Source organism: Lissotriton helveticus, chromosome 5_1 (genome assembly GCF_964261635.1).
Source record: "Lissotriton helveticus chromosome 5_1, aLisHel1.1, whole genome shotgun sequence".
Classification (NCBI taxonomy): Eukaryota; Metazoa; Chordata; class Amphibia; order Caudata; family Salamandridae; genus Lissotriton; species Lissotriton helveticus.
Window position 1 is genome coordinate 393,835,507 of NC_136065.1, and position 15,564 is coordinate 393,851,070.

The 15,564-nt window shown below is 43.8% G+C and overlaps 1 protein-coding gene across 2 annotated transcripts in view; it reads left to right on the forward strand.

The window, feature by feature from the left end:
- The window catches only part of HSPG2 (heparan sulfate proteoglycan 2), a 948,088-nt gene that overhangs the window by 550,794 nt on the left and 381,730 nt on the right, over positions 1-15,564 (forward strand). For both annotated transcript variants that reach the window (XM_078642606.1, XM_078642605.1), the window contains 2 exons: positions 3,006-3,170; positions 7,333-7,443. In XM_078642606.1, the coding sequence (XP_078498732.1) occupies positions 3,006-3,170; positions 7,333-7,443 (276 nt within the window). The remainder of the gene's footprint in view (positions 1-3,005; positions 3,171-7,332; positions 7,444-15,564) is intronic.

A 15,564-nucleotide genomic window follows, 5' to 3' on the forward strand; every position in this document is an offset into this window, starting at 1 on the left:
TTGAGTTTGGCACCTACAATAACGCCAGTCCCCAGGTCTTCATACGCCATTTTTGGAGTAAGATATGGTCCTGGATGGTAGCCTTATATAACCTAGTAAAAACTAAAAGGGGCAGATCCTCTTAGTTTTGGGTATCTACAAAGGAGTCTTTAATCTGCATGCTAAAATGCGGTCTAATATTAACATCCCTAATGCATTCTAGCTATGTGTGCTGACAACCAGCATTAAGCATACCAAGAAATGAGACGCTTTACAGTAGCCTCCTAAGGTCACTCATGGTCCCAAATGAACAATAAGGAGGTCTCATTAACAGACAACTATTTTCCACAAGAGTCTGACCCACTAACAATGTGCATCTGGAACCATAAATGCCAAGCAGAGCTGTAAGCTGGGGTGAAGCTCCAAACCCTCTTTAGAATGGCTGTCTATGGAAATACTAATGTATTGCCCTCCTTTCTCATGCAATCCATTTGAACCGATGCATAGCTGTGTCCTGTGTCTCTTGAAGCTGAAAACAACACTCATTGTAATTACTTCAGTGTGTCGTATAAGCAAACTACAAGCTCTGTCTGTTCAACAGCCGTATACCAAATTCTAACCAGGCAAGCTAGTTCTTCGGACAAAAGCTGCCTTTCTCCTGAAAGTTGTTATGCCCTTCCACATAGGGAAGTCCATCCCCTATCAATTTTCTTTGCCCCACCTTATCCCTCCAAGGTGGAAGAATAACTGCATTGTCTCAACCCAGAGAGGGCCATGAGCTTCTACATTGACAGTGCCAGGGAACATCGGTTAGACAGTCCGGTCTTTGTGGGTTTCCCTGGTGGGGAAAAAAGGCAGAGCGGTACAGAAGAGGTCCATCTCCAGATGGAATGATCAAGTCCATCAAGATCTGTTTTGGCCTGGCCAAGAAGCAGCCTCTGGAATATTTGTCCACTTATTCCATCAGAGCAAAGGCTGCTACCACTGCGCTGGCGCACAGTGTGACACTGTTTGATATCTGCCAGGCTGCTACGTGAGCATCATTCCAATACATTCACAAAGCACTGCTGTCTGGAAAGCTAGGTCTGGTGGTAAGGGCATGTTGCTGGTATGTCTTGCAGGATTTCCTTGTTGTAGGAAGATGGCTCTGGAAATCGTATTGCCACTAGACGTCAATGCCGTGCACAGAGTCCAGGAATCCCCCAAAAGTGTACATGATGCAGAGATGAAAATCCGAGATTGACCCAATGATTTTCAATGGGTACTGGGGGTGCCTGGAGCCACACTGCTTGCAGGTAAGTAAAGCGGTTGCAGGGGCCAAGCTTTGGGGGTTAGCACAAGCACGGGGGGCACAAAGCAGCACCGCACATACACCACCAGCTGCACAGGGGCAGCCGATTGCAGGGCGCAAATTCAATGTTGGGCGCCCAATGCTTTTCAATGGGGATTCTTTCGGCAAAGAGGCTGCAGGCGTGGCACCGGAGGTTGCCGAAATAAGACCAACCACAGTATGCCACCCTCCTGTGGGAGGGGGCATAGACCTAGCCCTGATTGGAGGGGTCCCCCATCTTCAAGATGGCGGGGACTGAAATTTGTGCTTCACCACGTATTCCCCGCCTCAGAGATGGGGTTGGCAGAGGTGGGAATCTACTATCTTTTTTTATTTTTCCTGTTGTTTTTCTTCCCTAAGTGGGGGTGTGAACCAGGGGCTGCCAACAGTGAGGATTTATTTGAAGGAGTAGTTTGGTACTAAACATGCCTGTATTAAGTAAAGCTATCATGGTGCTATGGAACTTAAGTTTTCAAGTTCCCAGTCCATGTACTCTCTATGGCTCCCCTGGAACTTACAATATTAGGAAATGGTGGCCAATATTGTAGGGGCTTATCTGCTCATGCAGATATGCCTTTCCCTGTAGTACAGTGCACCCTGCCTACGAAGCCTGCTAGAGGGGTGACTTACATATGCTGTCAAATAATGGTAGCTGACATGGCACCCAGGCAGGGGGCCATGTCGACTTTGTCATTTCCTCCCTCACAGGGGCAATCAGGCTGCAAGGGCAGTAGCATGGTCCCAGTGAGGGGGTACCAGGGGACACTTTTCATCCCCTAGGCCATAGGTACTCAGGGTGCCATTTACTAGGGACCTACAGTGGGCAGAAGTACCAATTGGGGGTTTGTTTTAGAGAAGGTACACAGGCACTGGGGGCTTAGTTGGCAGGGACCCTGTGCACTACATTTGAAACCGCATGAAAACTAATCAAAAAAGGGAGGGGACGAACAATGCAAAAGAGGTACCTTTTCACTCTTGTCTAAACCATTCCTGAGATTACAGCACCTGAGGAGGCACTGCTTCAGAATCGACATAGTGCTGCATGATGCAACCTACAGATGTGCAAGGGAGTAGCTATGAAAATCTTCTGGATCCAGTCTCGCACCTGAGGGTGTTCACAATAAAAGGAATCTGAAGTTACATACCTTCTGTAAAACGCTTTCTAATGGATACTCTAACCGCAGATTCCTCACTGACTCACCCTCCTCCCTATTCTGTGGAATGGCTCCATCAATTTCATACTAACAAGATTTCAACCTAGAGATCTGCACACATCTGATTTCAGAGGGCTCTGCGTCCAAAGGTGCAAACAGACATCAAAAAGAAACGGACGTCAGAGCTTGGAACAACCCTATATTTCAGGTTACCCAGAGCTTAATATTGTATACCATGGTAGCTAATTTCAAAATAAAGTTATAAACTACAATCATATTATTTGATTTGCAGATCTGTTGCGTTCATTCCATGGAGATTGTTGAGCTTCCCCTAAAATAACATCTATGATTACATATTCAGACCATGAAATCAAGATTACCCCTTAAGGTTTAAGAGCATAGACCTTTAATGGCAAATGTTAAAATAAATTGCACAACATGTTATCCCCTCCCTTGATATATAGCTGTCATTATCTTGTCATTTCTCAGAACACCCAGTGGGAAGGTTTTGTGTTTATCACCTTGTTTTCTTTTCTCTACAGATCGAGCTCCTTTCATTGTTCAGGTGCATCCTCCGAAAGCCACTGTCTCCCCGGGTGGGGAGGTATCTCTGCGCTGCCATGTGAGTGGGAGTCCACCATACTACTTTTACTGGTCACGGGAAGATGGTCGCCCTGTGCCTAGCAATGCCCAGCCTAGAGCCAGAGGTATGTAGCAACCAGTACTTGAAATCTATCAAGTAATCACATTTTTCTCAACCTTGGGGACATCTTCTAATCTTGGGCACATCGTCTGTGCTGATGTGGCTTAATTCACATGGACTCTCCCTGTCTCTGGAATCAATTTCTATAGCTCTCCACAGTGTTTCTATTTCTCTGCACCCTCTGTCACCTTATTCTTTTTATATATCCCTCCCATGCTATTTCACACCAATCTTACCCTTCACCCACAGACTCTCACATTTAGAATTTCTTTCTTCATCACACTGCTCCCTCACTTCCTTCCTCATTGTGAGAAAGTGGATTATTAGTTGAAGTGGGTGGTAACCCTCCATAAGTAATAGTGGCATCTGGGCTCAATCCTTTGTAGCTGTAGCACAGAGCAGACAGGCATAACTTAGGAGAAGTGTAAAGCATTTATCAGTACCAAAACAGTTAAAAAGTAGAAAACACAACACAATAAAAATCCCACTCCAATTTAAAGAAATATAGAAATATTTAATGAACAGGTAGACACCAAAACAACAAAAATCAGATGTAGAGAAGCCGGAGATATGATTGTTCAAAGTTACAGATGTTTCTACTGCCAAAAAGAACAACCCACCATCTGGAGGTATCTGGTCAGGCTAGACACGGTCAGAGTGAAAAGTTAAAGCTTGCTGCGATGGAGTGCTCTTCGAATACATAGACCAGGTTCAGTCCTGTGGAAAGTTTTACCTTATGATTTTAAAACTTTTTGGAAGTTGAAGAACTTCACCCGTCAAGGTAGCATGCTGTGTCCGAAACAAGTTTAATGAGGCCAAATAGCTGTTGATAAAGTCCCAGTGAAGTCACAGTGAAGCCATTGACTTTTGGCCGGAAAGGTCCGGGTCAGAGAAATTGGAAATGTGTGCCCAGGTAAGGCCCCTCGCCGGCCAGATACTTTCAGCATCTTCTCCCACTGAAGAACTCTACCTCTGGACTTTTTTTGGAAGTCCATCTTCTTTCAGTGGGATAAACCACCAATCTGAATCCAAATGGCGATGCAAGGTCGGCAACTGCTGCTCGACAGAGGTCCAGTAGTAGCCTCTGGTTCTTTTGGCAACGACCCTTGGAAACGTTTGTAAGTCCCAGGCAGGCAGAGTACTTTCTCACACTTATCCAAGTGCCTCTGAACCTTAGGAACACCAATTGGGGGTCAGAATTCCCTCCAGGGGAAACCACCAGGGATGTCCAGGCAAGTCCAGTTGGAACTGGTCCTCTGGGCTATTCAGGAATGTAACCACCTTGCAGCTTTTTGTGTATCTGTAGCTTAACAGGAGGCTAGTAAACTAGCCATTGGAGTCCATTATTCTGTCCTGTGGCAGCAGGTCTAGCCCTTGGGATTGATCTCCACAGGTTACAGTAGGATGAGTCCTCTTTCTGAAGTCCAAAGGGTTCTGCAGGCGCAATCCTTCTGCCTTCCTCAAATCTAGCAGTGTCCAGCAGAAAAGTATCCAGGGGTGCCACTTTTATGCCTGCCATTCGTTGTTGGGTAGGGGGTGATCCCCTAATCAATAGAGAAAACGGTTCCAGGGGTATCCCCACCCACTTTGACTTGACATCATTTCCTGGGGGTAGTGGTTGGCTCAAAACAATCCCACCGTGCCCTGTTCTGCCAAAATCCAACGTGGCATAATTTTTCTTCTGTAGGTTAGTGCTCTCAGCACACCCTTGATTTGTGTCTGGGGAAATTAGTAATTCCCCCCCCCCCCCCCCCCCCCCCCAACCCTACCTGCAAAATAAGTTTCCCTCCCACAGGTATTGGTGTCACTCTGGCTACTTGGATAATGGTAGCAGCAGGCCTAGGTTTGATTCACACCTGCCTGTGACAGTGGCTGCCACTTTAAAGCTTGTACAGTTGGTGGGCACATTCCCCAGGTCATCCTTTCATGAGGAGGTCACACCTCCTCCCAGCTGAGGCTCTTCTGTTCCCTTTCCTGAGAGCAATTCACACCTCCATGCAGGCTGTTTGGTGCCAGCTGGGGAGTATCTAAGAAAGGGCTACTTGAGGCGTAGGCAGGGAAATGGCACCTTCTCAAAGTATTACCTAAAGGCCTTCTGTGGACCATATATTGCCACTGTGTCTTCCTAATGGTACACAGATGACCTCATGACTGTACAAATATTTCTAATTACATTCAACAACTTCAAACCATATTATTAATAATGTTTCATGTCATCCCGATTGTTTCCTATGGACATGCACACATGTAAAACTCAAAAATAGAGCTTTTCAAATTAACCTTAAGTTTATATAGTTTTTTTTGTTATATATTCGCATAAGAGCTCAATTATACTTAATATAAGACAAACGTTTGATAAAAATGTACGAAATAATGTTAATTGTCAAAACAATATATACATCACTCAGTAAGTCATAAGATACAGAAGTGTCCAACAAAAGAAAGTTTCCAACAAATATTTATACATCCATTATTTCAATCAATCCTCTTTATAAGCTGAGCAAACAGTGTTCCTGTGTGGTAGGAGAGTAGTGTTTTAGTGTTTCTCTTCTTTTATCAGTCTATCATAATCAGGTGTACAGTAAGGGAATAGTCCTCAATGGAGTTCATTCTCAGCCAAAAAGGTGTGCCAACCTGTTTCAACCCTCTCTAAAGGAATCCCTGTGTCAAGTAACAGTCTTCCTCAGGGTGGCATTAACTACATTCTAGGACACTGAATGCATAAACAAAGTTTGTGTAAGTGATTGAAACAATATATAAATACAATTCTTACCCCCGATTTGTGGATGGACTCGTATCAATTCTCTCTACATCAAGTTGATGTTTAATTGGCCCTCGGTTATCAATCGGGCACTGTAATCATGTTCAAATTGCACACTCTTGTGAGGTGTAGCCTGTAGTGTAAGCTATGAGTGGATATTGAGCCTGGTAAATGATTGTATTGCCGTCAGTAGATTTCAAACATACCCATTTGGACCATATAATTTACCTTTACCTTTAGTCCAACAAACCCTTTTATTTTTGTCACTTCTTCTCTATTTGGAGCAGAAGACTCTTTACTTTGAGCCTTGCATGGATTCTACCCGAGGATTCTCCACTTCCCTCGGTTCCTGGTATAATTTCCTCTACCAGCGTTTAGTTGGCGCTCCCAGCGGCGTGTAGTTGAAAATTCCAATTTCTATGCAGCTGATGTTTTTTTCTTTTTTACGGGCACAGGTGTGGCTGTTTGTCTGGGTCAAAGCTCAAGACTGACGGCATCCTGGGAATTTTAGTCCATTCATTTGTGTTTATCGAGGATGCTGCTTTTGTTATGCTATCTCCAGGATCTTCATGTTCTGCTACAGTGCAGCATAACTGCTAAATAGTCTTTCTAAAAGTGGCATTTGCAATCTAGTAATAAAAAATTCGACTTTACAATCAAGTATACCTGTCCTACTTTTTTAAGATCATGCACCCTGCCCTATGGGCATTTAGCACCAAACCTAGGGATGACTTACAAATATAAACACAAGTTTTAAGCCTTTTAAAAGGGTTATTTTAGCAGGTCGAAATGGCAGTTTTAAAGCTGCCATGCTAAGCTGCAGTGTCAGGCCTAGGGTCATGTTTTCACTTGTCAATTTAGGGGTGGCACAATACATTCTGCAGTCTACTAGTGACATTTAGCTTACATGTCTGGGATACAAAGAGTGGCATCTACTAGGGACTTGTAAGTAAGTCAATTACGCTAGTCAGAGCCTAGCCAATTTTACATATTTTTATGGGTCGGAAGATATATACTGGGTGCTGGACAGCAGTGCCCCAGTGTTTAGAGCACATACACCGGCAATAAAATCTAGCAAAAAGTGTCTAGGAGGTAAACACGTGAAAAGCACATTTTCTTACGCTAATCAATTGTAGTTTTTGTTTTTCTATGTATGTTTGTCTGTAATCTGTGTACCTGTCACATAAAAACTATACCAAATACTGAGTGTGGGACCTTGATATTGCATTAGACCTGTACTCCACTAATTAATGTATCTTTCTACTCACTAGTTATGCATGTCTTTCTGTTAACATGGGTTTCCTATATATGCCAGTGCTTGTTGTCTTTTTTGGCCATTATAATCTTTGTGTGAAAAATGCTGAGAACCCCAGGATTCAACGTATCTGTTTTCTACTCTCTCCAGGTGAAGAGCTTCACTTTCGTAGTATCCAACCATCTGATGCCGGTGTCTACATCTGTACCTGCCGCAATCTGCAGAGTGCCAATACCAGCCGGGCTGAGCTCATCGTTGCAGGCAAGCACATGACTTGACACATTGTCGGACAAGTCCTACTCTGCTAGTTATCTGCTTTGTTTCATCCTCTACATATCCATACAGCAACAGTGTTACTTCTACCACAACTATTACTGCCATCACCGGTACCACTACTATTACTTCCACCATAACTATTACTTCTACCACCACAAGTGCAGTTATTTACTATAGAGATGTACCACAGGCTTGAGAGTAAAGGACCAACAGGATGAAACTTTGAAATATCTGAGTCAGCCATTACAATAGGTTATTTGTGTCCTGAGCCCTTTACCACTATAATTGTACTAGATTCTGTTTTACACTACGTGGTGCTAATCTCTGATATTGTTCTAATATAGAAGGTCCTTGAACCATAATTCTACAGAACACTCCATGGATCTTTAGGATCAAAACATTACATTTTTCCAACAATCAAGGGTTAATCACAGCCTTCTAAGCAGTTGAGCACATCTGTAGTAGGCTACTGCAAACTCAGTATGGTCAACTCAATTTACAAGATTGCATGGGTTTTTTGTCATTTGTATCATGACAAAACATGAAGTGTCTGGTAATATGTTACTTTGAACTGTTATCGGGCAGTGGAATGTTCCGGGTACAAAATCTGCCAATGGAGAGGGTTTATTTGAGGCACTGTGTGCGCTGAGAGGCAAAGGGATCCTGAAAGAATGTAATCTTGCACCATGAATGTATCATCATGGCGCACTACTTTGATACAGTGAGATCAGGTGAATTTCTTTCTAGAGGCTTCTTTAAAGGTTAAAGATGATCTTCCGTGTTTAATTAGGGGTAGCAAGGTATAGCATCTACTCCCCCCTGGGTTGCAGGTTGGTAACCATGACAAAGCCTTTAGGGTCATGGTGGCAGTGACAGAAACAGAAAGCAAGCAAGGCTACATGACACCTGTTTACTGTGTGTTGTGTGGTAAATAAATAATTAATTACCGGTTCTATTTTTCAGGATACTCTATAAACAGATAGCTCAATAAATAAGAGTCAAGATACGAGGTAGCTAGAGTGTACAGGCTTTAATCAGGCATAAAAGGACAGGAACAGGACAGCCTGCATGGGAATGGGATGGTAGCTGCCGGGGACAGGATCTAGGAATGGACAAGGGTAACCTTTTAATAACAGTGCACAATATTTATAGTTAAACAAAAGACATTACATTTAATACAGTAGGCGTAGCAGTAGGCGGAGTTTGTAGCAGTCGCGAAAGATAAGGGCAAAACTGATGCAACAAGAAGGCGTGTACAGGGCGTATACATAGACATGTGATGTAGACGTAACAGAATATGTCTTAAAAGGGGCGGAAACATGGAGGGGGCTACCTGAGCAGCTGGGACCTCTAACCTAGTGGTGCGCGCAAACGGGCAATGACGTGTTACCAGGGAGAACTGGGGGGCTATGACTTCTGCGCTAGAAGAGGAGACTAAAGTCTGGAGTGTCAGAGCGACATGTACCCAGGCATATCTAGTATCTGGTGTTTATAGTACATGTTGATAGAATCCAAAAGTTATCAGGGCAAAGGCTAACAGACATTAAGACTGGTGCATGCATTATTCTACATGTAGTACGTGTGTTAGGAATATTCTATGAATATCAATACAGTATTTCTCTTATATGGAGACATAAAGGCTAGACCATGACGGAAACTATTGATGCGATTCAGTAGCTTAGGAATGCAGAGAAGGAGGGCTGGACTGATAACTAGAAACATAACATACTCTTGGCAGACTGGGAGGCAGAGCCAGGCCGAGCCGGGCACTGCGTGGCAAGAAGTAAGCTAAGGGTCAGGGATATAGGTGGGGGCTGTATCGCTCCTCGGAGAGTGTTCAGGAGACAGGAGCTGAATCTGAGTCCGGGCCCTTTTGAGGCCTAGAAACGGGGATAATTCAATGAATTAACGTGCACACTGTAAAACGTGGCAACGTAGCTTTACATAGGCCTGATATTCGTTGTATTCACGAGGACTGGAAACTGACATACTAGAGATGGACACAACTGTAATTGCGTCTTTAATCGATCAGAAGGGAATACATGCATATCGATCATGCACATATGACGTAAAATGGGGAACACGTAGGCACATATAACATGGCAAAATTTACTTTTCCACATTCCCTCCTTGTGCCCTACGTTTCCATCAGGAAACATCTATATTCATGATACCATCTATCATTTCATATAGCATCATTTGCTCGTCTCGAATTGTCTTGGAACGGGACTTAGGACTAGGAATACAAGAGGTAGCACAAATGCCGCAAATCGCAGGGCCACATTGTATACAGAGGCAGCAACTGAATATGATCATTACTGCAATACCTAGGAATGACAATACTTTCCATCCCCAGGCAGATATAATACTCCAGAGCCAGCTGGACCATGTCCAGGTGCCTGGATTCTGGTGTAACTGATGGGCAATTTTGTGAAGTCTGGTTATAGCTGAATAAACAGACGGCGCGTTATTAGGAATGAAAATGCAGCAACTAGATCCGATGACTCTACATGCTCCACACGAACCATTATGTGAAAACGGATAAGGAAAGAGTGGCAGAACTCCCTTCGGTGTCTGGAAAGGGGGGAGTCGACCACACACCCAACAATTAGTAGCATTGCTGGTCTGGTGTGAATAGTGTAACATTCTAATGAATGTATTATTTCGCATAGCAAGACGATAGGATAGCTCGTGAGGAGGCAGATCACTAAACGTGTGCTCTACTGTAGCATTAGAAAACTTATTTACATGAGGAATTGGGAAACATAAATGCAATGCATAACTTGTGCAGGTAACCATCAAACTTAGAAACAATAAGAAACTTAGAAAAACGATACATCTTATAGAGTTTTGACTAACTCTCTCACTATGGGGGTCTATCTCATACATGTCAGATACCTGTCTAACCGTTTCACCCAAGAGGGACTTAGACAATTAAACTGGCTGACTTATTTTGCTAGACCGGAGCTTCAACTTATACTCCTCTTGCGGAGTTTTCTCTAACAGAGGAACTTTCAGTTCAGGATTTAGATCAATATCTGGTTTCAGGCAGTCTTTAGAAATGGAACAGTCTTTAGAAGTGTCCTTTAAAAATGTCTTTTTCCGGACTCCATGGAATTTCTTGATATGGGAGAGATGGACCCAACCCTTGCGGCCTTCCAACTTCACGGCCGTACGGGTGGTCAGGAGGACAAGTCGCGGCTCCTTCCAACGAGGCTCCAGTGGACTCGAACGATCAAAATTCCGCACCAACACGAGGCTTCCTGGAATGACTTCATGCGGTTTTACTTCAGTATTGTCTGGAAATGCGGCGGCAACCTGTGAACGACAAGAGTGTAGGGCAGACATCAAGGAAGCTAGGTAATCTGTCAACATATTACTGGAAACATCTGTAATACTGCGGGGTCTAGGTGTACCCCACATATTTGGGGGGCGGCCGAATACGACCTCATAAGGGGACAGACCTGATCTGGAATGTGCGACCATTCTCATGTAGAATAAAGCAACTGGCAGGGCAACTAGCCAGTCTACACCTTTCTCTTTAGATGTCTTAGCAATACGGATTTTCAGGGTCTGATTATGTCTCTCTACGAGACCGGCTGCTTCAGGATGGCGCACACAATGGAACTTCCACTGGTACCCTAACAGAAGGGAAACATGTTTCATTAACTCGGATGAGAAAGGCTGGCCGTTATCAGAATACACGACCCTAGGGAGTCCATAACGGGGGAAGAATTCACGAACCAACTGCCTGGCAGTGGTTGCTGCTGTATAATCTGGAACTGGATATGCTTCTGTCCACCTGGACAAAGCGCATACAACTACAAGGACATACTTGAAACCTCGACATCGCTCCATCTGAATATAATCCATCTGGAGGACTTCGAAAGGGTGGTCAGGAGGTTGGAATCCACCTTGTTCCACCGGGACACTTTTACCTGGATTGAATTGACAACATATCATACAGGTACGGACTTTCTGCTTGGCTGCAGCTCGTAAGTGCTTGTTGAACCAAAGGTTCTGTATACTATCTAACATGGCTTTTTCTCCTAGATGTGCTGGACTATGTGCGGTATTAATAATGACTTGAACCATAGAGTCGGGGAGAAACCATGTGGCTTTTCCCTTCGTCACCCATCCTTGATCTGTCTGGACCCCTCCTTGTTCCATTTCTTGATTTCTTCGGGAGTGGCATGTAACTGTATGTCTATGACATCTTGTGTAGGGTCCTTAACGGTCATACAAGTAGTCGGATCTGAAGTGAGTGTCTGTGTCGTGTTAACTGGAATGTCTGGAGTCTGAGCTGTAAGCTTGGCTGTTCGATCTGCTAGATCGTTACCTTGGGAAATGATGTCAGTAACTTTCGTATGTGCCTTGCACTTCATGATAGCGATAGCTGTCGGTAAATGTATTGCATCTAACAGAGCTTGAATGAGGAGACCATGCTGAATCTTGGTTCCATGAGAAGTCATGAAACCTCTCTCCTGCCAGAGCACTCCGAAGTCGTGTACAACTCCGAATGCGTAACGTGAATCTGTATATATGTTTACTTTCAGGTTCTTGGAACGTATGCAGGCTTGGGTCAGAGCAACTAGCTCTGCTGCTTGAGCAGACAGGGTGTCAATACGGTATGTTTCAATAACTTCTGTGTCAGTAGTCACTGCATACGCGGCTACTAGTTCTCCTGTACTAGTTCTCATACATGAACCGTCCACATAAAGTGTCAGGTCGGGATTAGGTAATGCAATGTCTGTCAGGTCTTGTCTCGGCTTAGTCATAGTGTTAATGACTTCCACACAGTCATGTGTGGCAGGATTTGAGGTAACTGACGGTAACAGTGTAGCAGGATTTAGAACGTTGCAGCGTCTGATTTCTATGTGTGGCTGGAATAGTGTCAGTTCATAACCTGTTAAACGTGCAATGGTCAAGTGCTGAGTCTGTGTTCGGTTTAAAAGAACTTCCACGGAGTGTGGAACTTGTACTGTCAGGGAGTGTCCTAATACTATGGAATCACTTTGTCTGATTGCTAGAGCTGTGGCTGCAACTGACTTGAGGCACGCAGGCAGCGCCTGGGCTACTGGATCTAATGTGCTCGAAAAATAAGCACAAGGCTTGTACTGTCCTGCTTGATCTTGTGTGAGAACAGATAATGCAGTACCATCACGTTCTGTGACAAAAAGTGTAAAAGACTTACTGTAGTTCGGTGTAGCTAGAACAGGTGCTTGGCATAAAGCTTTCTTTAATTCATTAAAACTAAGTGTATGTTCAGATGTCCAAGGGAGGACAGTCGATACGGCTGCCTCCTGTGTCGTTAACTGTATCAGTGGCTTGGCTAGAAATGCATACTGAGGAATCCATTGTCTGCAGTAAGAAGTGAGGCCAATAAAAGCACGTACCTCCTTCTGTGTCTTGGGCTGTGGAAGACTCGCTATTAACTGGATACGGTCTGGTGTCAACTGCCTACCCCACTTGGACAGTAAGTGGCCTAAGTAGATCACTTGCTGGACACAGAACTGGAGCTTCGAAGGGGACACCTTGTGCCCCATCTCGGCTAGGAAATACAGAACTGTAAGTGACGCTCGTTCGCAGTCACGTTCAGAACGGGCTGTGATCAGTAGATCATCGACATACTGGAGCAGGGCAGTGTCAGTGGGCATGTGAATATCGTCTAGTTGTCTTTTAAGTGCTTGACTGTAAATACTAGGACTTTCTGTGAAACCTTGAGGAGCTCGTGTGAATTTATAGCTCCTTCCATTTAAACAAAAACCGAAAAGGTACTGGCTGTCTGGATGAATGGGAACACTGAAAAATGCATTCTTGAGGTCTATTACAGTAAAAAATGTAGCTTCAGAATCAATAGCTGTCAATAGGGAAGAAATATCTGGGACTACTGGATACTGGGGTATGATACATTTATTAAGTTCTCGAAGGTCAATCACTAATCGATATACTGGAGGTGCATTTGGATCAGTACGTTTCATGACTGGAATGATAGGAGAATTACATACATTGGAGTCAGTTTCTACAACCACTCCTTGAGCAATAAGCTTGTCAATAATTTTGGATAAGGCTGTTACAGCCTCAGGTGGCAATCTGTACTGTCTGATTCGTGGCAAGACTATACCTTGCTTGAGAGTCACACGATGGGGCGTGATTTGCATAAAACCTACATCAGTTGGACCTTGCGCCCATAAATGCTGCGGTACATTGGATAATCTTGGATCAAAATCACGTAATACATAGTGACCTTGGAAGTCACGCAAAAACAATCGGACTCCTTCTGGAGAACAGCAAATAACTGCACCTAATTCTCTCAATGTTTTAATGCCTAACAAATTTTCTGGACATGACTTCGTAAGTAACAAATCAGTAGTTCGGGACAATGGACCAACTTCTAGGGAAACTGGTTTTGAAATTTCGTTAATAATAGGCTTTCCTGAAAATCCAAGGGAAACATTTTTAGAGCCTGAGAGCGGAGCCCCTGGAACCTCGTCATGACTGATAGTAGTCCTACTTGCCCCTGTATCAATCAGAAACTTTCTGTCTTTCCCTAATACTTGACTGTGTACATAGGGACCCTCTTGATCTACAGGTATCTCGATGAGAGGCAAGCCAACCTCCCTCTCTAGGCTGTTTCATGAATACTGCTGGTACTCTGGATACTCGGACTGTGCGTACTGGTACATCTGCTGTGTAACGTGCTGTGTTGCAGCTATAGGCTGCGGTACTGTAACTGTCTGTTGTGCATTCTGTGGTGGGTGAGAAGTCTGTGAAACTTGTTCTTGTCTAGGCGGACGTGATCTTTCTTTAGTCTTACCAGTAGCTATGTTGTGTTTCAGAACTGCACACTCGTTTATAAAATGACCTGGTTGTTTACAATAATTGCAGGTCCCTTTAACGGGAGCTGCAGGATGATTGGCTTGACTCGGACCCTTCTTCTGACTGTCTTGTGGAACAGATTGTGCAACTAATACTTTCATTTTCGTGTCTTTCATACGTCTCTTTTCGTGTTCTTGCTCTTCCCTGATTCTATTCTGGTGATACTGGAGCATTTGGAGCATTTGTGACGGGGTATTAGCTTGCCAGGTACTTTCGACTTTTAAATCTCGATTTTTAACTTGTGGGCTTGAATTCTCGACTAGTTTAGTAACAAAAAGATGAGGGTATGACTCACTACCTGTCTTCAAACCACTGTTAATTATAAAACATTTTTCAAATCTAGAATAAAAATCACTAGTGTCTTCATCCTGTTTCTGTTTACATGCTGAAATTGCATCCCAATCTTCCTTTTTCGTGGCTAGTAACCTTGGCAAAACCTGAATCAATAACTCGGGCAATTCTTTAACTTTACCCCCTAGACCGGTACCTGGTACTCGTGAATTATCTTCAGCTTCTAGAGCTGTCCAATCTATCTTTTTCTCTCCCACCTCCCATTCTTTTTCCTTGAGTTTTTCATATACCCCTGCGGGCAACAGGACCTTTAACATTTTAATAATATCTGGATACGTGTATTCTCCCATTCTGAGCATGTCTTTTAATTCTCGATGGAACCCTGCTGGATCTTTGTCATGACAGGGAATTAATTTCTTCATCTCTAAGAGTTCCATCTTTGTGATAGGGGTGTAAACAAATACTCGTTGCATTTCACCACCCGCTGTCCTAACTGGGTGTACTTCTCGTAACGGATGCTGTCTATCTATGTAAAATGATTTACTTTCTGGGGGTGAGACATGAACAAAATGCGGATTCAGAAACGTTCTATATTTGTGGCGCTGTTCTAGAATGACACTAATTAAGTCGGTACCAAGACCTCTCCATCTATACTGGAGCAACTCGTTCAGAACATCATGTAACGGACCTGGATCAGAATGTTGTCCCTCATACAGTGTAATGAGGTGCTGGATCATATACATACCCACCAGTCGCTGCTCGGCTGGGGGCAGTTTCAGAAACATTTGTGCCACTATTTCGTCTGGAAAAGTGGTAGAATCAGTAATCCATCGGACTGCTGATCGGGCTAGTTCTTGTTCATGCATGGTACTAAGTTCACTATAACCGATTCGTGATTTCAGAATGTGATCGGTAGCTTGAAATACTTGCTCTAGA